At 41.2% G+C, this 26,075-nt stretch overlaps 3 protein-coding genes across 3 annotated transcripts; 2 read left to right on the forward strand and 1 right to left on the reverse strand.

Annotated features, from left to right (window-relative positions):
* Positions 1 to 8,102: 8,102 nt before the first annotated feature.
* LOC108600784 (cationic amino acid transporter 3) lies at positions 8,103 to 13,503 on the reverse strand. The gene is given in 8 exon segments (XM_017988556.2): positions 8,103 to 9,305; positions 9,307 to 9,845; positions 9,930 to 10,205; positions 11,301 to 12,110; positions 12,367 to 12,471; positions 12,534 to 12,818; positions 12,890 to 13,169; positions 13,245 to 13,503. Coding segments are annotated over 7 exon segments (3,027 nt in total). The 5' UTR covers positions 13,131 to 13,169; positions 13,245 to 13,503; the 3' UTR covers positions 8,103 to 8,534.
* Positions 13,504 to 16,722: 3,219 nt separating this feature from the next.
* LOC108598234 (bestrophin-4) lies at positions 16,723 to 18,474 on the forward strand. Its single transcript, XM_017984850.2, has 3 exons — positions 16,723 to 16,832; positions 16,886 to 16,996; positions 17,058 to 18,474. The coding sequence occupies exons 1-3, from the start codon at positions 16,762 to 16,764 to the stop codon at positions 18,472 to 18,474; spliced, it is 1,599 nt and encodes a 532-aa protein (XP_017840339.2). The 5' UTR covers positions 16,723 to 16,761.
* Positions 18,475 to 19,268: 794 nt separating this feature from the next.
* LOC108599016 (bestrophin-4) lies at positions 19,269 to 21,222 on the forward strand. Its single transcript, XM_017985795.2, has 6 exons — positions 19,269 to 19,358; positions 19,415 to 19,525; positions 19,602 to 20,352; positions 20,401 to 20,613; positions 20,674 to 20,848; positions 20,907 to 21,222. The coding sequence occupies exons 1-6, from the start codon at positions 19,288 to 19,290 to the stop codon at positions 21,170 to 21,172; spliced, it is 1,587 nt and encodes a 528-aa protein (XP_017841284.2). The 5' UTR covers positions 19,269 to 19,287; the 3' UTR covers positions 21,173 to 21,222.
* The last annotated feature ends 4,853 nt before the right edge of the window (positions 21,223 to 26,075 follow it).

Below are 26,075 nucleotides of genomic sequence, written 5' to 3' on the forward strand. Positions count from 1 at the left end.
CTCTTGTTGTCATAAACACACAGCTCATCATACTAAGCATATCTGCTGTCTATATAGTATCTGCATACATGCCTCCATAGCGAGGCTCTAAATCTAACGCCCTCGAACGTCGGGTACTTAGCAGCAGCTGTCATATCCTCTGGCGCTCTCCACTCTCTCGCCCTAGCTCTCTCTTTCTCTTTACACTAAGTGTTTTCGTCTAAGGACATTTGCGTCTCAGCTTGCAGCGCGGGCATATTTTAGTTTGCCTTACTTTAGTTTCGGCTGTATTTTGATACTTTTGGTGTCATCTATCATGACCTTCTGCTGCAGTTGCACTAAAAATAGCTTCAGCTCGTTGTCCACATAATAAATGGTGCTAGACCTATTTGTAAACATCAAGCAATAGATGATGAAGTTTTAGTCTGGGACATGCGCTTTAAATAATTTTACTATTTTAAACTACAAATTAATTTATTAGTTTTTAGTTGTTTTTAGGCCAATACAATAAATCTAAGCGTATAACAAAATGAATAAACAAATTATTACTAAAAAAAAAAAACACTCATCAAGATACAAATATATATCAAAATACCCTTAAAATATAATCAGATTATTTTTAAAAATTTAATTATTTTTATTTTGCCTAAAGAGCCTAGTCTTTTTTTCAAAAATAATAAATAAATATTCTATCTTGAAAGCTTCGACAAAACAATTAAAGTAAAATAAATTCTTACTTTAATTTACTTATTTTTTTTGTGGTTGAACATTTTTCATATTTCTAAAGGAATTTATTAATTTTCTGCATTTTTATTATCTCAATTTAAATTGCATAAATATGCATTTCAAAGAAAATTGCTTACATATTCTAAGAAAATTTCAATTTCGTATATCATTAGCATAGTTTTCCTGACTCACCCAAAGACAGTGCAACGAATTAATTTGTTGCTTCCAAAATAACACAGTACGAAAAGAAGAAGAAGCAAAAGCAGTAGTGCTGGAAAATGAAAATAATAAGTAAGCTAAAATGAAAAGCGAAAAATCTGTGCTGGTTTCCAATCGCACGTTGACTTACTGACTTGCCTCTGCAGCATTCATTGTAGCCTCTCTCTCTCTCTCCCTCTCTCTTCATCTACCCCCGCCACCAATTGGTTGTCCTGACTCTTGCGTACAAGTGAATTTTAATTTAATTTCCCTAGAACTAGACGTTGAGTTAGACGTGTGCGCCAGCTCAGAGCTTACCCCATGCCCAATGCAAAGTGGGGCAGACTGATAGGGTGAGGCGGGTGGGAGGGAGGCAGAGAGTGGGAAGCTTGATGGTGGCCAGGAGAAACGAGGCGCTTTAATTGTGTGCGGCATGACAGCGCACAAAATGGCGACGAGAGTTGCACGTCATCAGGCGTAGTTGCCCCTGCCTTTGGCCTTCAGTGTGTGATTTTCGTATTTAGTTAAACAAAATTAAAACGTGATTTGTTTTCTTGTTTTCTTGCTCAACGTTTTTCGGCTTTCGCTTGCACATTTTTGGCATGCCCGAAGCTCTCTCGCGCTAAACTCCAACTAGCAGCCATAGCAGCTCCTAACTCACTGAACTCCACTCCTTCACTTGGTGTCTATTTGCCTGGCTTGCCAGTGGCAGCATCAGCGACGGCTGCTCTTCATTATGTTGCAAGCTTTAAGCGTTTTAAATTCAATGTGCGCCTTTGGTGGCACCAATTGAAAATTTATTGCATTTACAAGTCGATTTATTATGCAAGCCAGCAGTGTAAGCCATCGACGAGCAACAACCGTGGGGTGTACACTGTACACTGGTTAGTGAAAGGGGCGGGGGGAGGTCGACTTGGCTACGCGGCTGCTTCTCATCAAAACTGCCTGTGGGTTCTACGCTTTGCTGCTGCTACAATTTTCCAATCTGCACTTTCATTTCAATGCCGCTGACAATTTCCATTTGGCTTCAGTTTCTGATTTGCCTTGCCCCACCCACAAATGCTCATTTGTCTTGTCTCCCCTCTCTCTCTTCTCCCCCTGTCCTTGTCGCTGATGCTCAAACCGAGTGAACCGCAGCTGCTAACCAACTGACATTTAGATTTGATTTGAAATGTTCAAATTACCAACATTATAAAAGATGAACAGCGTCAGCGCTGAGCAAAGCTACAATCTGATGATGAAGCGAGGTGGGGACGAATAGTTCTTGCAAGCTCGAGCTTACTCAAAAGAACAAGAAAAAATATCTCATTTTCAATCAAAATTATATGAGTCAAATAAATTTAATTTAAGACGACTGCCTTCTATTTTTGCTTAGTTAAGTAAGTTAAGTTCAAGAGGCATTCTAGGTTTTCCTATATATTCCGTTGTTTTTATTATGTTTAATAATACTAAAAATTATAAATTTATTAGAACTTGATAAGCTTCAAAACATTGGTATATTTTTAATTGAATTTGATAAACAGATCATTTTTATTATTATAAATGGTAATATATATATATATATAAAATGTTCTAAAAAATATAAACATTATTTTTAAACCTCCCAAAACTATTTTTAGATATTTTCTGATACCCTAAGCTATAATACTAGCAGAAACGTTTCTAACTGCCCTCTCTTTTATATGAGTTTCAAACGTATTTGTATCTTTTTCTTTATGTGGGTGGTTGGGTGTGTGTGTGTGTGTGTGTCTGTGTGTGTGTGTGCTTTAAACGCATCAAATGCTTGCGTGTGATTAGTTTGCATACAATTTGATGGGATGACAAGCTACAGAGTGGGCGCCTCAGTTGGGTGGCACAAGAATCTGAGATTGAATGAGAACTAAGAGAATGAAGCCTTGTTGACAAGCGGCAGGCAGTCAGGCAGGCAGGCAGGCAGGCAGGCAGGCAGTCAGTCAGTCAGTCAGTTAAGCACTGCTGCTGCTGTCAACAACTCGTGCTCATCATCGTCAGTGCTTAATTTTGCGGCTTCACGCTTAAAACGCGTAATGCTCGCAACTATTGCAACAACAACAGCAACAATAATAAGCGCGAATACAATTGAAATGCGCATTTGGCGCACTAAAGGAATTGATAATGCTGAACAACTAGAATTTGGGCGGCTTTTGTTGTAATTGTAATTGTGCTTGTTACATTGTGGGTGGGGTGAGTGGCAGGGGGCGTGGTCGGCAGGAGCAGTTCGCTGCTTGTTGAATTGTGAATTGCGACGCTGCTACGTGTGTCGCCTTGTTAACAACACGTTACTCGATTAGTTAGTTAGTTAGTTAGTTAGTGTTTACACGAGGAGGCGGCAGCAGGCCCAGCTCAGGGTTGGGGTGGCTGTGGGTAGAGTCGAAAGTGGTTTACTGAGTGTCAGGCAATCATCAGCAAAAATGGCTACAACTAGCAGCTGCTGTTAGACAATTGGGCAAGCATTGCCAATGGCAACTAACGCAATTTTAGTGTTTCGCAAAAATTGTGCGGCTAATGAGCATTTGAAATGCGCACATTTGCCTATCAGGCATCAGCAAAACGTTGACCAAAAGAGCCTTAACTGCCAATGCCGGCAATGGTCAACAGCTTGTGAACAAGCTGTTTCACCCGCCATAGCCATAGCCGCCAGCCGTGAGCCTAACCTGGCGCCCTCGACACAGTTCTTGTTATGTTCTATGTTCTGCCCTGTGTGTTGACAATTAAGCCTGTTAATATGATTGCCACTTGATGTCCTGATGGGCTCCAAACACTATGCACAGCCCATGCCAAATGAGCAAAGCGCAATGCGACACTAAAAATGAAGGACACCAACACCAACAATAGGAGCAGCAACAACTATTCGACGCTGTGGGGTGCTGTTAAACTATCAACAGGCTTGCCACACAAAAGGCTCAAAGCTCATGTTAATTAATTAAAAAATATTGCTCCACTTTCCATAAAAATTAATCTACATTTTGAAATTAATTAAGTTGAAGTTTATTAAAGTTTTATTTAGCGTGCAAAAAAATAAGTTTGTATGGGTTTGTGCAGGCAGCTGTTCTAATTATTGTTTAATTGATTCCATAAACATATGCCCTTTTATGTGCTAATATGTTTTTTATAAACATGTAATCAATAATTAATACTGCTTAACGCCCACTTAAGAGCATTCAGGGTTCGTCAAAGTGTGCGGAGGCTTCAAGTATATGGGCCATGTATCATAGGCAGCCATTTCAGCCATGCGGTCTACATAGCGCAAAATCTAATGTCAGCTTAGCGCGCAATTTGTTGCCGTTGACAGCTGTGAGATATTGTTGCTGGTAGTTGCTGTTGCTCTTGTTGTTGCTGTCGCTACTGCTGTTGAGGCCAAAATGGACCGAATAGAAGCAGAAAACAGCAGCAATGCAGGCAATACAGGCGCAGGCATTTGCTATTGTCCTGCTTCCAAGTTTCCATGCTGCAGTTGCTCAATCTGCCCCTTCTTGTCTAGAACTCTGTGGCTGTTGCTGTTAGAGAGTGTCAGTCACAAATGCTAACGACATTTTGTTATTTACTTATTGCATTCGTTTAGAGACTCTCTCTCTCTCTCTCTCTCTCGCTTTCTTTCTCTCTCTCTCTCTCTCTTTCTGGCCACATTTCCTCATTTACAGAGCCAAGTGCAGTGCTCATCTTGCGTTCAGCTCTTTGCTATTTTTAATCTACCGCCTTTTGTATTGCACTTAACTTGGATTGCAGTCTTGGCTGCCTGCTGCATTGTAACTCTACTCATAGCCTAGAATTTAGCATGAACAATGGGCCTCGAATAATGGGGCAAATTGAATTTGAATTGGTTCGCTGCTCTTCCCTCCACACTGCTCAGCTCGGCTCGGCTCGGCTCAGGACTCAGCTCTTGTGCTCGCTTGGCATTCTATGCACAGAGTTTCTCTTCTCTATGTCTTGAGCTCAATAATGTGCTCATTGTCATGGAATTCAGTGTGTGAAAACAATGCGAGTCTTGTGGGCGCTGCAATAGAGCTCGAATAGCTAGGAGACGTGGGCAGGCAGTTGAGGTCCTGCTCCGTCTGCCAGGTCTATTGTGCGTGCTCTGTAAATATTATTCTTCTTAAAAAACGTAGTGAAAAAATTAAAAAAGGTTATGACAAGCAAACAATTTGTCCGAAATACTTATGAAGCAAAGCCAAGCAAAGAAGATAAATGGTAGTAGTGAAGAAAAGGAAAAAGAAGCGAACTGTGTAGAAGTGCAGAATAGAAGCGGAGCGAGAGTAAAATGGGAGATGAAAATGACGAACTGGCCATAAAAATCAATTGAAGTCGAGTAGAAAATCAGCAGCGTATTATTTTCCATTCTTGTTGGTCTTGTTGTGCTCGGAATTGCTTTTGTTGTTGTTGCTGCTACTATTGCTGCTGCTCTTTGGTTGTGGCATATGACAAAGGAGCAATTATGCTGTGTGCACAAGGACACACAAGGATGCAATGCAGTCTGCTCTGTGAGAAATCAAGCGAAATTATAATGAAATTCAAACAAATTGTGATTAACAATTTGCTGAAGGTACAAAGCCAGACTTAACACTGTTGTCAATTTCCACATTTTCACGTTGGGGAGGACCAGAGAAGGAATGGAAGAATATAAAAGCGATTTAAAGATTCAATGGCCTGAGGTAAATTGCAAGGAAAACAATTGAAGTTGATTTGATATGAAGGCGTGAGCTTGATTTTGAAAGTGCGGTTAAATAAGAAAGAAGCGCATAATTTAATCCGATAGGTGCAAAAGTTGATGGCGCGGAAGTGAAGTCTATAATCAAAAAGATTATTATTTTTATACAGCATAAAACTATTATACCCTCAATTAAGTGATTTCGTTCTGCCAAGAGTTTAACCCTAATCCAACCACATAATCTCAAGCCATAAGCCAAGCCTTAGATGAACCAGTTACAACCTGGAACCTAACTTAAACAATCAGCAATCAGTGCTTAACACATGAAACTTGCTGTGACCACAACTGAGACCTTGACATACGCACATTGTTGCAATTGTTGCATTTGCTGCTCTTGTTGTCTTCCACATTGGGCGATTGAACAAATAGCTAAGCCAAGTGCTAATCCTTTTTTCGGTAGCCATGGCTACCAATGACAAAACTCTGGCTCTATTTGGATTTACCCTGTAACCAGCAGCTGTGCAGCTGTTGACTGTGTTTTTTCTCCTGGCCCAGAACCACAACCAGAGTTAGAGCCAGACCAGCAATAACAAATCCACTGATCCACTTTGCGTACAGTGGCAGCCGCCTTTATGTTTTGACAAAATGTTTTTGTTGAGTCCCATTGACTTTGGCTGGAGCCAGTAGACATGCCACACGAGCTGTATTAGTGCGACATGCAGGTTGCACATCGCCCGCATGGCTACCTGCAAATGTTTTTGGTAGTTGACAATTTCCGTTGTTAGAATCGGCTACACACATATTTTAATTTTCGAAACAATTTACGGAACAAAAAAAGAGAGAGAAAACACAAAAACGAGGTAAATAAAAAACAAACAGAGAAAGGCAATAACAGCTCTCGATTCCGGTGAATAAAAACAATTTGGGTAGGTGCCAATAGTTTTAATTGTGATTATATATTAGCGATTAGAGCCTCCTTTAAAGATATGAAAAGCCGCTTTGGCCAGCAGAACTAACTAACTTCAAACAAAAACAAAACACACACACACACACATTGAAGGAGTTAGGGAATGTTATTAGAGCTGAGCTTAAAGGCTTACATATGGAATACACCCTAACAAATGTTGTGTGCAGATTTAATAAATTGTCAAAAGATTGTCAAATAATTATAAAATGAAAGCCTTGCATGCTAGCTACAGAAAAAAAAGTAATATAGGAATAAATGCAATAAAGAAAAAATCAATATGTTATAAGTTCCATGGAAATAAATATACATAAATACATAAATGAATAAGACAATAATTTTGAAAATTTTCTCCAAGACAAACTCCACTTCAGACGGACAGTGTATAAATCTGTGTACTGCGCAAATGGCAATTGGTATTGAATGTAATGCGCTGACTGTGTCTGTTAATTAGTTTTGGGTTTTCGTAATTTGTCACAGAGCTAGTGCGAGTGCTTAAAGTCTTAGCTGTTGTTTTGGGAAACTGACTTTAAGTTTTGGGCGGCCATAAATATGCCATAAAACTATTTGGTCGCTTTACTAGATAAAGGGGGCGGCAGCAGCAAGTGTAGCCAACAGACAAAAACAAAAACAAGACAGCAAAACAAAAAAAAAAAGAGCCCACCACCAATTGCTCGGCGCAGGGGAATTGGTGGAACGTCTTGCGAGACTTCTGTGCACCATAACAAAGTTAATAATAATAAAGCAAGGGCGTGGGTGCAAAGGGGGAGTCGGCGCGGGCACGCCCTCAGACTGGGGGTGGCTAGCGCAAAATACGATTACAATTTGTTACACTTACACAGCACAAAAGAGCCAGACCACACCACATTCCATATACAGCTGCCAGGCCTGCCCGCCACCAGCCGCGCGTACCGACGCCAAAAAGTCGCCAGTTGTGCCTAGTTGTGGTTATACAAATCTGGTAGCTGGCATCATCAACCTGACCAGCAAGCAGCAAGCAGCGAGCAGCGTCGAGCCCGAGCTGGCAAACTGCCGCATAAATCAGAGAGCGCGATATGTTTGTCTCAAATCGATTGTCTGACTGGGGCAGGAGCAGAGCCCAAGGGGTTGTTTAGCAGTCTAATCAAAATCCGAGTCAAGGGAGTTGCCCATGTATGTACATGAGAGACGATCGAGCCGCCGCCTTGCAACAATTAATTTATCAAAGTCAGTGCACGAGGCGCAACGACACGGCCAATGGGGAATTGAGCGACAATGTCGATCTATGCATGCGTTTATTAATAAACTGTCTAACGATCGTCTTGGGCACTCAATACCAATTCCAATGCCGGAAGCGCTTGCAGTTGTTCTCTGAACATCCTCTTGACTGCTTAGAATCAAAGAAAGGTACAACATTTGACTTTTATTAATTACAACTAGATTTTTATTTATAACAACAAATTGTGCGCATTTATCAAATCGGCTTAGCATACAAATACATTCTATTTAATGATCAGCTTTTAATGTTCAGCTGTTGCTGCTGCTGCTGCTGCTTCTGCTGCTGCTCTCGTCGTTTGATTGAGTCTTAAAAGTGCTCGCTATATTTGAGCTTATGCCAGCCGGCGCGTCGTCTACGCATTTCCCTATAGCTATTGGGCAGTCCGTACAAAAAGTATATGGACAGACCTAAATTGAAAAGCAAACTCATTAATTAGCTCAAAGATTTGTGTTTCTCCACCCACATGCACATGCAATATTTATAATACTATTTCGTATGCGACTAGTTTAAATGAGGAACTAGTATTAGGCTAAGTTATATGCTACGGACTGAGGTTACGCTTAATATCTTGGCACGTGTGTAAAATATTTGCCTCAATTGAATTGCACAGTGGCTCTAACTAAGCTACTTATTGTCTAGCATTGCTGCTGTTTAACTAGCTACAACTACATAACATTAGATTACAGTTAGCAGAGTGCGCTAGAAAATTGCACGCTCTTCGGTTACAGTCGACTCTCAACTCTCATTCAATGGGCCGTCTCCTCCACGTATGTCGACTGCGGCCGACGGCGCATTACCAGCACATCCGCTGCGGCACGCTGCTGCAGGCGATGCGAGGGGCCCCGCTGCAGTATGGCCTCCAATTTCGCTTTGAATGGCAATGGCTCTAGCGCCGAGTCCGAGTCCGCCGCCTCTGTCGCCACTGCCTCTGGTTGAGCCTGTGATGTAGTTAGGGTTGAGTTCTTGGCATCGACCAGCTCTCGACTCAAACTGGGTCGCTGTTTGTGCAAACTAATGCTGTTTATGGTCTTGTACAAAACCGGATCGAATTTCGGAGCACGTGGTATGTGGGCTGTTGCCTTATCAGCATCAGCATCAGCAGCAGCAGCAGCAGCATCACCATTGGCATTCCTATTGGGCTGCTCGGACTCATCATCGTTGTCTGTTTTGAGCTCTCGTATGGCCTGCAGCAACAGTAATCGCACATCCGTTTCGCTTTTCGATTGCTTAAGTTGCGGCCTGGCTGCCCCACGCTTTTGCTCGACTTGGGCTGGCTTGGTGCTAGGCTTATGAGCGCTGGAGTTCATTATGAGGCTACTCAGTCGATTCTTGAATTTCTCCGAATGCAGCGGATCCTCCACGGCAGATGCCAGCGACGCCTGTGAGACCACAGAGCTAATCGAAGGCGCACGTCTTAATTTAACATTTAATTTAGCAGGACCTTGTGTTCTAATTAGACTCTGCTGGGCTGCCTGCAACTGTTCATAGAAGGCCTCGCTGTCGAAGAGTTCGTCTATTCATTTGCTGCGCTGCCAATTTATAATCCTCCAGCTGCACTGAGCGCTGGCTCTCCGTTTCGCTGCTGCTGCTGTGAACAGTGGCCACAATAGTTTGCTCTATGACGCTGGGATACATCTCCGAGTCGATGCTGTAGTTGCGCTCAAACATATGCAACGGCTTGGGCGTATCCTGCGCATCGAGCACATCGTCCAGCATGGCTATGACCGAGTGCTCATCCTCTCCCAGCTCTCGTGTCGCTTCTGTGCTATTTGAATGGACACTCTTGGTGTCCTCCACATAGAAGATTTTGCCATTGGCATGCTTCAGCTGCTTGAGGTCGTCGCACACCTCGCTTAGCTGCTGTATTTGATCCAAGCTGCTGGCTGTGCTTACCAACTGCGCTTCATTGCTGAGAGTGTCCTGCCTGGATATATGACCATTGCTGGGCGGCGGCTGCTTCTGCTCCTGCAAGGCTTTGTAGTAGGCCAAGCGCTCGGGATTGCGCAGCTTGTTTTTGTTATCGTAGAGACAACAGCAGGCTATATAGATAGGTATGCCTAGGCCATTGGGGGTTAGTATAGACATGCATTAGACTACAACATGCAAACTACTTTGGAGGATAAACTCTGATTCACACTCACCCACTAGCATCCAAATGCCAAAGCGTACCCAAGTCCAGCTGTCCAGCTGCAGCATTAAATAGATATTGACAAAAATGCTGATGGCGGGCACCACGGGCACAAAGGGCACGCGAAAGAGCCGACTACGCGCCTCTCTGGGTTGCAGGCAGGTTAACACCAGCACCAGCACAATGAGCGCGAGCAGCAGGACGAGCAGTGTCAAGGCCCAAGGCTCGTTGGAGCTGATGGCGCCATAGGCCTGCATCAGCAGCACACCCAAAGCCAAAGATAAAAGACCTGTGAGGACGTATAAAATATAGCTGTTAAATTTCCATTAATTTACTAATCAATTAAATAATTTATCGAAAGTAATCGTAATCGCAAAATAATCTTTGAAATTATTATTAATTATTTTTGCAGAAATTATATTATTATAACAATTTTTGTTGAGAAAGCGACCAATAATTAGATACATTTTTATAGCGACTTACGACTTTTATGTAAATAAACAAGTGGACGCTTTAAAGTTGGGCGCAACCAACCTTTATATACACTGTTATATGCAGCAAACACACGCACGCACTCGCGCTCACAAACACATACACGCAAAACAGCTAACGCGTCACAGCTCGTCTTCGCTGTAGCGTCAGCAGCGAAGTTCGTATGGTGCATCAGCATGCGCCCCCCGCTTTCTATATTGAAAATTAAAATGTGAATAATTCCTCAGTTATTTAACCGAACGTTCTGAAATTTTTGCCATCGGTCGAAAACATGACCAAGCGCTTTTGTGATTTATTTCAGATTTGGAATTATTTTTTTATTGCTTAATATCGTTTTTTTTTTGGTTTTCGAGAGATGGGGGAGGAAATAAAAAAAAATAAAATAAAAATTTAGCACGGGTATAGGAGCATGTATATGCAAAATTTTGTTGATCTAGCTCTTCAAGTGGCTGAGAAACAGGCACTCATACAGATAGACAGACAAACGGATATAGTTATATCTGCTCAGCTTGTCTTTTTGACCAAGAATATATATACTTTATGTGGTCTGCCACGCCTCCTTCTCCCGGTTACATACATTTGCACAACTTCCATTTCCATGTTAAAATAAAAATGTATAAAAGGACAAATATATGAATGAATATTCTCAAAAACTCCTACTTTTTCTTTTCATTATAATATTTCAATCATAATCACTAAGCTATTGAGCAAACCCAAAAATTTAAGTTGAACATTAGATCGTTTTTAAAATAAAAATATTCAATTATTATGTGTCCCATAAAACCTTCTCGAAGCTAATTTTGGGTTGTTTTCATGTTGATTTCAAATATTGTGACCCTACTATTTAACAGGTATGCAAGTAGACCTTTTTTATTTGATTGGAATTACTTACAAAACAAACACGTGAGCACGCCCACAATTCTTGCGGAGAGCTGACTAGGCTGCCCTGCCTTATGCACATTGAAGAGTTGAGTGCAAGCTGAGCCCCATGTGAAGCGCAGTTCAGTTGAAGTCAAAGCTGTAGTTTCTGATGCCGTTTGAGTAGAATGCTGCGACTCCGCTTCGCTGTACTCCATGTAACGTAGAATGGTTATCGAAATGGCCACCACGCTGTAGGCAAGCAGTGTGCCTATGGACAGGAGGCTGACCAGCTGCGACAGATCAAATATTCCCGCTATGACTGAGGTAAAGAGGGCTGCCACAACAGAACCCGTAACAGGCACCTGAAAGCGTGGACTTATCTTGCCCAGAAATCGAAAGAGCAGCCCGTCCTGCGCCATAGAATACATGACTCGTGGCAAGGGAAAAAGTGCGCCAAATAGACTCGCCAGCAGTCCCACCAAACCGCCAATTGTCACAATCCACATGGCCACCGGCCAACCCACATACTCAAAGGCATAGGGCAGCGGTGCATTGATATCCTGTTGAAAGTAGGGCAGCATCAGGGTGAGCACAGTGGACACGCCAAAGTAGCAGAGAAAAATGATGAGCAGCGACAAGAGTATGGAGCGTGGTATATTCTTTCGCGGCTCTCGCACCTCCTCGCCTGTGGTCGCAATGCAATCGAAGCCCACAAATCCAAAAAAGCACGTGGCTGCGCCCTTTAAAGTGCCTGCAAAGCCATAGGGAAAGAAGCCGCCAGAGCCTATGTGAGTGGCATTCGGATGAGCAGCGGCATCTACAGTCCAGTTACTGAAATCAGCTAAGCAAAGAAATTAAAAATAAAACTACTTGTAATACATATATTTTAGTCAAGCCTCTGGCCCACAGAAATCCCTCCCGTTTGAATAAAACTTCGATTTAATCACTTATATCGCTTCTATTTCACTGGAATTAGTCTGGCACCCATTTACAGCTGAACCTTAAACTGATGAAGTTAGATAAAAAGGAACCTTTTGAGACCGTTTTAATCTACTTTTTTCATCTTGATATTCCAATATTATATATTTAATACTTACCCTTAATAGCACCAGCTATGATGACAAATCCCAAAATAAAAATATTCACGCATGTGACAAAATTATTTGCCAAAGCTGATGTCTCCACGCCAAAAGCCAATGCCACTGAAACAACCAAGGTCTTTAATTAGATGCTTTAAAGCAATTATAATAGAGATGCCACTTACCTCCAAAGACTATTACCAGGCCAAAGGCAAGGAAGTCAAAGTAGCTGCCCAGGAAGCTGACGTGCATGGGGGCTATCTCAACAAACGTTTCCTTAAGCGTATCGTTGAGCAGCGTATCCAGATAGAGGCTTATGCCGCGACAGACGCTGGCCGTGCCAATCACATACTCCAATATGAGATTCCAGCCAATTACAAAAGCCACAAACTCGCCAATGCAGACATAGCTGTAGACATAGGCTGAGCCCGCTTTGGGCACACGCGCACCAAATTCCGCATAACAAATTCCTATGAAAGGTACAAGTTGCATACAGTTAAGCGCATTTGTGTGTATGTGTGTGTGTGTGATGGTCACTCACCTGCAAGCAATGAGGCAAGTGCCGCTATGGCAAATGATATCATTACGGATGGACCTGCCTGCTCTTTAGCTATTTGGCCGGCGAGTACGTAAACGCCAGCGCCCAAGGTCGAGCCAACGCCCAAGGCTGTGAGATCCCATAGGCCGAGCACACGATTAAGCTTCGACTCCCCCTCGTTACCTTCGGCTTGCACATGCTTCCGACGCGTTAGCACCTTCCACACCATATGCTGCTGCACCATCGTGCTTGTATCTCACTCTCTGACACTTTCAGTCTTGCCCTGTTTAAAATCAAGCATTTGTTTGTGTTAGAGTTCATTAAACCTCCATTATTCGTAATCGTATGATTAGCATACAATATTTTCAGCTTTGTAGACTTAGCTTAGGGTTCATTCATTGCTCTGCCGCAGCTTCCAAGATCATGCACAATTGATGACACCGCCCCATTTAAAAATCAATGGACATGTCCACATATATTCAATTACAGCTACAGTCGCTTATCAATGTAAAGAAGGCGTTTTATTATACAACTCAATACAAATTGAGCGCAAATGACAATCATAAGTAAGCTCAAGCACAGCAAAGCTAAGGCGAGGACAGTCTACTAATCTATTGTCTATAAATATCTACTATACAAATGTTCTAGAAACTGTAATCCGTTTATTCATAGTTTTCATTTTATAAATTATATCTTATTTATGGCTTTCTGCGTGTTTGGCTCTAACAAGCTGATAAGCCTAAATCAGTTAGTAATGATTTATTTATTTTTAGATAATTATCTCAAGCTTTTTTACTATCGTAGAGATAAAAGTATAGATGAGTAAACAATAGCTAGGCTTATTAAAGTGACTCCGCTGTGTTGCAATTTTATTTTGGCATAGGTATGTTTTTATTATATTTTTGGGCTTGTCACTGCAGGGTTTGGTCCACTTTATCCGATGAGTCAGGCCCACTGACTGATAAGCAAACAGATGCTTAACCACTTGTCATTTGGTGCTTTGCAACTTGACTGCGATTTATTTACATTGTTGCCGCTCGAGCTATTGTTGTGGCGCTTATAAAGATAATAAAGTGGGTCTAGGTGAGAGAGCGGAGTTTATGTAATCACTTGACTTATGCTATTCACTTAGCAATGCAAGACCCACAATGAATCGACTTACCAACTCGAATACAGTTGCAGCTGCTGCACTATCTATCTAGTCTGATATTTAGCGTATTTAGCGGGGTGTATATTACAAATATTACTTCATACACTACTCACAATTAACTTCACTCACGGCGACAACAACTGTTACACTTAACGTTCCGACTGCGTCTGCCGGACGAATTCGAGTTGCAGCCGCGAATTTCGAACTGTTCTTTAAGATAAGCAGACAGCGAATAGCAAGCCACACTGAGAGCTAGGCGGCGAGCATCCGCTACTGATAAGCGACTCAACGGCAGAGCATGTGAGAGAGTGCAGTAAACAAAACAAAGCCAGAAGAGCAATGCAGGTAGCTTTCGGGCAGCAGAGCACGACAGGGCGTGGGAGATGCACAACAACAACAACAACAACAACAACAACAAAACTCAACGGTCAAGGTGTGTAATTAGAGCATTCATGAGAAGTGACAGCTACGCGAGATGCTGGCGAGCAACTGACGCGTCGATCGCGGCTTTGAGTTGTTAATTGTCCGCTTCATACAAAACGTAACTGTTACAGTTAATGTGAGACCCCGAAACCCCCTCCCAAGCACTCAGCCAGCCGAACGCCCGACCGCACGCGTGACATTTATTATTTATGTTGTTTAGATAAGATTGTTATTAGTTGTATTGCCTGTTGTTGCTTTTTAATTTTATTTCCGATCTGCCGTAATGGTTTTGGCAGCGACCGAACGCCAAACGTTTTGCAGCTGTTAACGCGCTCGCTGAAAAACGTTAACTGAAACCGTAAGATAATAAACGCCTTACTATATGTGTATTTAGTATTCATATCAACATTCTATATAGCACAATATCAGCGAATAAACTCTCTCTCTCTCTTGAGTTAGCACTTTGTTGACGCTAAGATCTTTGTTTTAAAAATACTTTTATTTCACTTTGTGGGTCATCTATGAGTGGGTTAGTAAAATTTATGGCTTGAATTAATTTCTAAATGCAGTGCTAAAAATATCTTTGTTTGGATGCTCGTATACATCTTGATTAAGTTAGCATCGTCAATATTTATACATTTGTATGTTCTATAACGAATAATGCTTTGATTAATTTTAAATGCTTTGATGACACGATAAGATAACAGTCGCTCCGCTGAGTTATAATTATTTGTTTAATAATAATACTTAGTAATGCGAAACGCTAGTTCCGTTATCACTTAATAATATTTAGCAAACATAAATCTCTACTAATTTGTTGGATTAAAACTTATGGGAATATCCGCTGTTTGTGTATGCGTAGTTTGCTTTAGGTGTATCGATTTATTTCAAGCTAAGCACATACATACAAACATACATATGTATGTAAGTTAGCTACAACAAACTGTTATTGTTGCCTGGGACTCTCACTTCTCACATGTGTGATAAACGCTTCGCCATTAGCAACTATTAAATTATCTATAAACTGATTATGAGCATTATTAAACCAAGGCGCTTATAGACCGCTGACTCGCGTTTATGGCTCATGCGTCACGTTTAAAGTTTACACTGCCCGAGGAGCTGTGGCACCGACAGCTCTATTGAGTTAATATGAGAGCAACAAATATATAATAGTATAATTAAACGAATGTACAGTAGATAATTAAGTCTTTTAGTCTTGCATAATTTGAATGGCATCTAATTAATATTTATTAAATTGATTATTATATTTAATGAATTAGTCGCATTTTTAAATATTTTAAGCGGTCTTAGAGAATTAATTGTACACTCTTTTAATGCTCCCTTATTATTAGATAAGAAGGGCGAGAATTAAAAAAAGAAACTGAACTAAACAGTGCTTAACCAATATAATCTGATATTATATTGGTTAGGCACTGTTTAGTTCAGTTTAAAATTCATATTTTTTGCTCAGTGTTTATATTTGAATAGCACAACTTTGCAATATCAAATATCAAAGATAGCTAAGCGAGTACTGTATTAGTACTTGCACCCGTATATGTAATCGCAATCGTAATCGTAATCGTAGAATACATGGTCTAAATGCTGATAAGATACTAGAAATTCTCTTCACACTTTCACTCTTTGCAGCGAGACGCAGCTAAGCAGACTTCTGAATAGGGATGGGTGCGGTGGGCTTGTAAGTCTCGGCAGCACGCGTTGTTGGGGCATTAAAATTTTACTGCCACTGACACAGCTACCTTACCAAGTAGATGAGTTTACTCATATGTATACACGAATACATATGCAAACAGATTTGTGTGTATTAAGCGTTGGATTGTCTTAGGCGGTTTGGGGGCTTTGGGAGTTACCATGAGAGCGCTTAGCACACACACACACACACACACACACACACACACAAACACACACATCTACACATGTGGCTGTGATGGCAAATTGGCATTGTGATTGCCTTTGTTGTCGCCTGCAAATATAAATGATCTAATTTGGATAATTACGCCCACAAATGTGTTGAGCCCCACTGAAAATTGTGTTATCGCCTTCATTTAACGCCCGAATGCCAATCAAATTAGTTGACTAAGACAATCAGTGCAAGCTCGCTTAATAAAGACTTTAATGTGATAAAGTGTGAAGCCTATTAAATACAAATCAAACATTAAAAATATATTTTGTAAATAGGCAAAGCAGTAGGCCGCTTCAAGAAATTCACTCCAATTAAATATTGATCTAATCAGAAGCAGCTCGCATTGCCTTTTGAGTTGTTTGTTTCGTGTCCTGCATAAACATGACTGTTTCGTATACCGCTGAAGTAGCTACCTGTCGTTATTTCGGCTGCTTTTGGAAGCTGCTAGGCAGGTAAGTGCTCGCTACCTCAGCTGTGTTAATTAAAATACGTAAATGCACTTAAGATGGCGCGCGAGTATCTATAAGATAATCTGGGTGGATCTGTTGGTATTCCTCTTCAGCTTCTACGCCATGGCCATGTTGTACCGCTATGCGCTGAATGAAACAGGCAGAGCGTAAGTCAGAGCACCCATAATTAAGTATAAGCCCTACAATTAAATTACTAACCTACCCCAGCACCTTTGAGGACATCGTAGACTATTGCCGTAGCTATGGGGCGCTCATACCGCTTTCATTTGTGCTTGGCTTCTATGTGGCCATCATTGTTGATCGCTGGTGGAGTCAGTATATCACGGTGCCTTGGCCAGATCCCTTGGCTGTCTATGTTAGCGCTTTAGTGCGTGGTCAGGACGAGCATGGACGTCTCATGCGGCGCACTATAATGCGTTACGTCTGTCTCTCGCTGACCATGGTGCTTACCATGATTTCACCTGGTATTAAACGACGCTTTCCCAACTATGATTATATCGTGGATGTGGGCATGTTGACCAAGAATGAGGCGAGCATTATACAGGCGCTGGACGAAAAGTTTCCAAAGACGCCCAAGTACTGGATGCCTATTATGTGGGCTTCCAGCATTATGACGCGTGCCCGCAAAGAGGGTCGCATCTGGGACGATTTTTCACTCAAGTCCATGATTGATGAGCTTAACAAGTTTCGCGCGGGCTGCAATATGCTCATACATTATGATATGATTAGTGTGCCGCTGGTCTACACTCAGGTGGTTACCTTGGCTGTGTACACTTACTTCTTGGCCGCCATATTTGGCCACCAGTATGTGGAGCGGTTGGATACGACCCATAAAAATACTGTCAGCTATTATTTTCCGCTTTTTAGCACATTGGAGTTTTTCTTTTTTATGGGCTGGCTCAAAGTGGCCGAAACGTTGATTTGTCCTTTTGGCGATGACGATGACGATTTTGAGCTCAACTGGCTCATCGATCGTAACTTGCAGGTGTGCTATCTCATAGTCGATGAGATGCACAATGAGCATCCAGAGCTTGTCAAGGATCAGTACTGGGATGACGTTTTTCCACAGGAGTTGCCCTATGCTGATGAGTCACAGCGTCAAGCGCCACCAGAAGCCTCGACAGCACGTTTGGACTTGACCAAAATAACTTCGGCGGCACCGTTAAAGCGCACTACCGAAACATCCGAGGTTGATTTCACCAACTTTGGCGAGGATACCGAAAGGGGGCACGGCGACCATGAGCTACGTATTCGCTTTCGTTCACAACGTGTTGTGTCCACTTCCTCATCAATATCCATGGTGGACCTTAGTACCCCGGGTAAGCGCGATGAAATTGATGAAGGTGAAGAGGGTGAAGAGGGTGAAGAGGAAGAGTATATGGACCTTTTGTCATATCGTGATAAGAGCATGGATGATTTTGATCGCCTGCGCGAGGAGCGTGAGCGCGAACGTGTCGAAAGGCAAATGCAGCATGCTGCCATGACCTATGATCTAATTAAAGGTGAACTAGCTAATACTGCAGCTTCAGACGGCCCATCAACGTCAAGCAAACAAAGCAAGGAAACCTCTCAACAAGACACTGAAATGCAAACTGAAAAAAGTTACATTGGCTCGAAGAAATAAATGAACTTTTTTTTTTATTAATATTTAATAATTATTAATAATTAATAATCTTTTTGCATATATGGTTTTTATACACTTTGACATTTTTGTAAAAATTGGAAGAAGTTGTGCACATGCAACAGGGAGAAGGAGGCGTGGCAGACCTCACAAAGTATATTCTTGATCAGCAAGCAAACTGAGTCGATATAGCCGTGTCGATAGTCCGTCTGAATGTATGACCGACTGTTTCTATTTATTTTTCTTACTTTCTCCCCCTCCCCCGCAAATCGAAAAAAAAACGTATTACACCCACAATATTAGGAAATTAAAATATATTGAGAAATCTGAAAAAAATAACAAATACGCTTTGTCATGTTGTTATTGAGCGATGCCGAAAATTTCAGAACAATCGGAATTTTTCATATTTCAATTTTCAATATAGACAGCGGGTGACGCGCCCGCTGTTTTGTGTGTGGATGTGTTTGTGAGTACATGCGTGTGTTTGCTGCGATTCCCTAGTCAAAGTGTATATAAAAGTAGGTTGCGCCCAACTTGAATGCGCCCATTTGTTTTAAGAGACATAACCAGTGCTCGCTTCACAATTTTAAGTAAAATCTAATAGAAAATATATTTAGTCATTAGTTTATTTGTGCGAATTTAAAAATAAATTTTAAATATTAAGCTTTATTAGTATAAATTTGAAAACATTTTTTTACATTTTATCAAATTTAATATTTTGGTAATGCCTAAAAAAAAGTGTTGGGCTAGTAGACTGTGCAATAAATGTTCATAGATTCAAGAATTACCCAATTTAGTTTCTCAACTAAATTCATCATGACTGTTACATATACTGCGAATGTGGCCACCTCTGGCGTTATAAGCAAGTTTTTACTTTTGCTTTTCCGGTAAGTTTGTTTGTAATCTAGGCAGATAGACTAATAAGAAGTTCAACCTAAAAAAGATGGCGTGCTAGCATTTATAAGCTGGTTTGGTGTGATCTGCTAGTTTTCATCGGCCTCTATATACTACTGGCCTTAACTTACAGATTGATTATGAACGAGCCCACTCGCAAGTAAGTCTTTCAATGCCAAGCTTAATCGCATATTAAAGAAATGATTTTTTGCTTTCATGCTATTTCATGCTGTTAGTATGTTCGAGTCCTTGGTTATTTACTTCTTGGCGCATGGAAGTCTCATACCCTTGGCGTTTGTTTTGGGCTTTTTTGTGTCCATTGTAATGGATCGCTGGTGGAAGCAGTATACGACGATACCGATGCCAGACTCGATTGCTATACTGGTGAGCTCCTGCATACATGGCTTCGATGACCGCGCTCGTGTCATGCGTCGCACCATCTTACGCTATGTGGTGCTCTGTCAGGTGATTGTCTTCACTATGATATCGCCGAGTGTGAAGAAGCGCTTTCCCAACTATGACCACATCATTGAAACGGGGCTGCTGCAGGAGTGCGAAAAGAAAATTATGGAAGACTTGGACTTGGCTTTTCCGCACTATCCCAAGCATTGGATGCCCATTGTTTGGGCGGCTAGCATTGTCATGCGTGCCAGGCGAGAGAATAAAATACGCGATGATTATGCTGTCAAGTCGATAATCGATGAATTGAATAAATTTCGCGGCTTGTGTGGATTCCTGCTGTACTACGACTGGGTTAGTGTGCCCTTGGTATACACTCAGGTGGTCACATTGGCCACCTACACCTATTTCCTGTGCAGTGTCATAGGTCAACAGTGGATTGACGTGCCCGAGACTGGTACAAGAGACAATGTTGTTGTACGATTCTTTCCCATACTAACGGTGTTGCAGTTCTTCTTCTACATGGGCTGGCTGAAGGTGGCCGAATCACTAATTAATCCCTTTGGTGACGATGATGATGACTTTGAGGTAATTTAGTTGGTTATGGTAATAGTTTACTTATTCCCTTATCCACAGCTCAACTGGATGATTGACCGCAATCTGACTGTGGCCTACTTGATTGTGGATGAAATGCATCAAGAGCATCCTGAATTGGTCAAGGATCAGTACTGGGACGAGGTGTTGCCCAGTGAGCTGCCAAACTACGACACGCAACGTCGATACGTTGTACCAGAGGCGTCGACAGCTCGTTTGATTTTACAGAAATCGGTGCCCAGCGGTGAACATTTGGTAATCTTTGGTGAATCTTACTAATAGCCTAACGTATAACTGTTGTTCTGTCCTCAATAGAGATCGTTTCTTGGAGGACGACAGCGTTTCTATCGTGAGAGCACTTCTAGCTTTTTATCACACACCAGCTCACGCAAGATTGGCAAAAAATTCACAGATATGGAAAAGCGCCCAACCTTTTCCCCCCATCACGATTCAGAAGATACACTTGATGCCCGCACCAGTCCCGCCAGCTGTAAGCGCAATAAGTTTTCTTTATCTTTACAAAGGTTCTTATAACAGCTTAACTGCAGTGAACTTTGAGGAGCTTATCGAGCAGCGCAATCGAGAGCGTCGTGAGCGTTTGCGTAACCGTTTTCTCAATATGCGCTCCAATCAGCGACCACCGAACTCTGGACGTTATACCGTTACAGTGCTGCGGCCTCCTTCGCTGCGCAGTAGTCAGCATTTCTTCCATGAGTTCGAAGAGTACGAGGAGGAAGAGACTGTGGCTGAGACTGAGCAAGAGCAAGAGCAAGAGCATGAAGCGCCCAACAACAAACCAGAGAAATATGAGTAAATTTGCATTTGCTGTTGACTTTAAAGATATGTTAAATACAGCTTTGATTTTTCGCATATATCTTGTTTATTTTCCATTTCGTAAACCCCAATGAATTTCGCTTAAATTCGCTTGTCAGTGACATACATTGTTTTTGATTGGTTAAGACAATGTGCATACACAATTTCTGTGGCAAATACTACTTAAAATTCTTGGATAAAAGGGTATGCCAAAAGCGCGGATTCTTACACGTTAATAATTAAACACGTTTTTATTAACTGCATAGAGGGTATGATCATTTATCAACAAATCATTTTTTTGGCGACATACGTTTGTTGTTTTTGCATAATTTGCAGGCCACAATGGCAGCAGGCATGCTGAGCCAGTTAAAGCGGCAGATAGCTGACAAAAACAGCAAGTGAAATGGCTCATTGTTTGCATTATCATAACTGAACATCTGAAAATCTGATGCGATGCTTGTTATTATTTTTTACACTTGACAGCACTTTACAGCCGCAGAAAAAACACACAACAGAGCAAAAAAAATACAAAAATTTAAAAAAACACACACATGTTCGTAGACAAACAACTGTCGTCCACATCACACTGTGGGTGGTAATGCTAGTGAATTGCTGGTCCAATATAAATTCCAATGAAAGTTTCAAAATTTTATTATTTTTAATGCTCGCTTGTAATGTGGTTCAATGCGGTGCCATTCAGCTCGCCACTTAACTCATTTGGCTGCTTTTGCACTGTTTTTTCATTTGCTTTTCTCTCTCTCTTACTCATTTTGTAAATTTTTTATGCAGCCAATCAGTCAATTTTTAATAATTGCACGGCGCTGTGTACATTGTCCGAGTACCGCAGGCAAAAATGACCAAAAATCAGCTCAAAATTGCGACACTCTGATTAACAAATGCTCTGCAGGTGTTGATGGGTGTACACATTTCTATTCAGTTTTAGCTCTATTTCATGTATATCACCAATTATCCTATCATAAAAGAACAATAAACTCATAAACTTTGTATCAGAATACCAAAAGGCAATAAATTCTTCATTGTACTTTACTTTTAGTTTAACTGATTGCAAATAAGTAAAATAAATAAATTTATATCTTTTATGAATATATACTTACATTTTAGTTATTAAAAACCTTAATATCATAAGTTGTAACATTTTTTTTTAAGTTAATCATTAAGGTGTTTTCACCTATTCAATCGATTCAGCCCATTAGGCGCGAATGCTTGTTGATAAATAAAAACTACTAAATATATATACACACATACATACATACATATATTTGCCTTGATTCCATTCCAATTGCTTCAATTTCACATTTCTAGCCAAATATTTCACATACCCCTAGTATATTTTTGCAATATATTATATATATACATGTGCATCGTGTTGAGTTGTATTTTGCCTAATGTCGCCAGGCGGCTCTGATTGATGACATGGCGGCCACTTGGCAACATGCAATCATATATTTGTGAATGCCACTTGCTGTGGCAAGCGCTGAGTGGTAGGAGACAGAGACAGAGAGAGCGGAACACAGTGAGGCTGAAATCAAACAAAAAGGGGTTAATTTAATTTCGCGCACGAACGCATTTGTCCATAATTGGCAATTAGCACTGGCCATTGGTTATAGACATCATCTCTCTTACACACTCACACTCACAGTCACACACACACTCGCTCACAGATATTACAACTGATGAGGCGGCAACTTACAACACGGTCATCGTTTGCATTTTGCATTTGGCCAACGGCAACAAATATTTAACCACGGCCATCTGCAAATATGTGTTTTATTTTACTCTTTTTATTTTTGTGTTTGACTGTAAGTGATTTTTTGTTACGTGTATATTGGGTTTTTTAAATGTGCAGAATTATTGAGGCGTTGAAATAATAATCATCGCGCTCCCATCGCAATATATCGAATATTTGTTGCCTGATTGCAGCTGATGCAGCAGCAGCGTTAATTGCAACAGGCCTGCAAAATGCGTTTAATACCAATTCAGAGCGCGTTGGAGCCTGCTAAAAAAAAAAAGAAAACAATATTAACACATTTATCACAACATTTGGCTAGGATACTTTAATGTCCCCTCGGGGAAGACACATTTGACCGCCGCTCGCATTTATCTTTGCCTGCAACGAGAATAGTAGAGGGTAGTTTGATTTTGAAACCTTTTGTACCTTTTGAAATAAAATTAAGTCAAAAGCTTTTACTTTTCACACTTTGACGCTGACTCAAAGTCTTTGGACATTTAATCTTAATCTTAGATAAAAGTCCTTTAAGACGCCAGCAACCCTTGCACGGCTCTGAGCCCAAAAGAAACGCATTAGTTGTTGGCTACGACACAACCGGACATTATCGTTAACATCTTTGACTTTTATCCTGGCTAATGCTAATTTTTGTTTCGCCTTGCCTTAACCCCCTCACTCTCTCACCCAATTTGGTTACCTTTTTCGGCGTCGATTGTTGCCGTGCTGCTGTTGTTGTTGTTGTTGTTGTTACACAGGCTAATTATGTGACAGCCTATTAGCAACTCGATAAATATGTGCCCAGCGGAGTAGAGCTCACAAACAAATAGACCCCGTCCAGCTACAGGCTACTTTTTCATGCTGTTTGCAAAAGTTTGCTTTATGGCGGCGGTGGCTCCTGTGTGTCCTGTGTACGTTGCGAGGCTCATTCATTAGATATGCGAACCCTGCTCCCGGGCTGATTATGACAAAGCACTTTTACCCAATTGGGTAAATTAGGTGGAAACTGAAAACTAAATGAAACGGAACTCGGCATACGCCCACTTTAGCCCGCTCGCAGTCATTTTAAGCGACATGACACAAAAAAAAACTGAAAGAAAAAATAGCTGGAGAGAGTGTGAGAGAAAGTGCAAAATTCCATTGCCTTTTGACGTTTTTGTCTCGGAACTCAGAAATTTGGACCACGAACCGTAGCAATTATTTTGTATTAACGAAAGGGTTTTACATTTGCGTTTTAGCCAACGTCCGCTAACGTTCGAGTTCGAGTCCGAGTCCGAGTCAGAGTCCAGCGGCAACAACGTTTAACAACAAAAAAAAAATTACAACAACATGCCGCACATTATGATAGAGTTGGGCGCAGCTTGGGGCAAGGTGGTGCTTATTTTGTTCTGAAGGTTTGTTCGCCTTGTAATTCGTTACGGGGCGTATAATTCCTTTTTTTTTTGCTGCGTCGGTTGTGTTGTGTGCACGATAAATTGTTGTAATTAATTTTTATTTAACTGTGAAAATGTAAAATTCGTTTGGCTGTGTTTTTTTTCTCTGTTCAGAATTGGCTTAAAATGTAAATTATTATTGCGGCCAGAGAATTTTGTTCGTCATGTTGTGTGGCAAAAGGCAAAACCCAGCGGCAGATTGTGTGCGGATTTTGGTTCGTGCGTCGTTTGTCGTGTCTATTAATTAAGCTGCATGTGTGTGCCGTGTGCTTTTGCCTGTGTGTGTGTGCGTGTGTATTTGTGTGTGTCGGTGTGGCTTAGAGCCGACTACAGGACAGGCGGAGTGTGTTGTAAGTGATAATTACAAGTTGGCAACTTTTACACTCAATTGTCGCAATTACCAGGGGCGTGCGGGCAGCGTAACGCCCCCTGCTCTCCCCCTAATACACTGAAAAGTAATTACAATTAAGCAGACAACACATCAAAACAAAACTGTAACCAGCTAGCGCCAGTGCGCAACTTCTTTATTAGTTTAAAAAGCAGTTTGTTGGTCAAAATTTATCAAACACAAGGGCTGCTGCTGTTTCTAAGACTTGAGCAAACTTGAGCGCTTTGAATCCTTTCATTTAAAACGCCAGGATATTTCGCTGTAATGTGGGCACCAACTTTTGTATAAGTATTACCAATAAAATTGATGGAGAAATAGTCAGAAACTATTTGGTCGTAGATAAAAAACTTTCTACGCCCTAGCTCTGGGCTACACCAGCAACAAAAAACTTTCATCTGCGAAAAGCTTGGCTTATATTAAAATTCCCCTTGCCCCAAACATGCACAACAACAAGAACAAGCTCAAAACGCAAGTGCAAGTGAACTGAAAGTGAGGCGAAGTGCAAGCCAAACTGAAAACGATTTTTGAGCAGCCAAAAAAGGGGTTCGAAATTTTTAAGTAAGTGTTGGCTGCAGTGCCACAAAAGAGCTTCCGAACGGCTTGCTTGCTTGCCAGCTTGCTTACAACTTGCAGCAAGTGGAAAGCTATAAAGCTGAGGAATGTTGCTGCTGCTTGCTGCTGCAGCAGCTTAGGGTGCAAAATGAATGAATAAATGAATGCATTGATAGCGGAATGAATGGGAGTTAGCAAAGCACTAAACTTGCTCAACTAGAATGGAATTCATAATTGCAGCAAGTTCCTGGACAAGCAAGCCAAAGTGCTTGCTGAAACTGCTACGTGCATTTATTCATGTTTAATTTTAGATTATTTTGTTAAGAAATTTAGCAACTTGATAAAGCTCTCGTAAGCTCAAAGTATCTATTAATAGTAGCAAACGCAATCAATTGCTTGTTGAAAGCTGCTGCTTAGTTACTCAATGGTCTTTAAAATCAAAGCAAAGTTACATTATTTGTGAATTTCAAAAGTTTTACACATTTTTTGCCCCAATTATTGACACATTTTGGCAAGTCCTATGCAAAAGTAACTTGCAGGGGAAAAAATAAAGATAAACGAGCCAGCAACAAAAACAAATTTCATATAAGAACCAATCAAAGTTTCAAACAGTTTCGAACAGGTGTTTTGCCATTCCAACACCACTGTGTGTTTAACGCATCAGCACCAAGCACCACCCACGCCTCGACTAATTTCTCCCAACGCTTTGCGTTCGTTTACGTTTCGTTGTCCAACATTGAAGCGAAAACACGCACAACTTTTAGCTACTTGTAATTAGCTTTTCTTG

The sequence above is a fragment of the Drosophila busckii genome, chromosome 3L, assembly GCF_011750605.1.
Source record: "Drosophila busckii strain San Diego stock center, stock number 13000-0081.31 chromosome 3L, ASM1175060v1, whole genome shotgun sequence".
In the NCBI taxonomy this organism is placed as follows: Eukaryota; Metazoa; Arthropoda; class Insecta; order Diptera; family Drosophilidae; genus Drosophila; species Drosophila busckii.

Coding starts and splice junctions, on each gene's coding strand:
- LOC108598234 (XM_017984850.2), top strand. CDS start 16,762: ATGACTGTTTCGTATACCGCTGAAGTAGCTACCTGTCGTTATTTCGGC. Junction 16,833..16,885: donor TTTTGGAAGCTGCTAGGCAG/GTAAGTGCTCGC, acceptor AATGCACTTAAG/ATGGCGCGCGAGTATCTATA. Junction 16,997..17,057: donor CTGAATGAAACAGGCAGAGC/GTAAGTCAGAGC, acceptor AACCTACCCCAG/CACCTTTGAGGACATCGTAG.
- LOC108599016 (XM_017985795.2), top strand. CDS start 19,288: ATGACTGTTACATATACTGCGAATGTGGCCACCTCTGGCGTTATAAGC. Junction 20,353..20,400: donor ACGATGATGATGACTTTGAG/GTAATTTAGTTG, acceptor CCTTATCCACAG/CTCAACTGGATGATTGACCG. Junction 20,849..20,906: donor CCGCACCAGTCCCGCCAGCT/GTAAGCGCAATA, acceptor GCTTAACTGCAG/TGAACTTTGAGGAGCTTATC.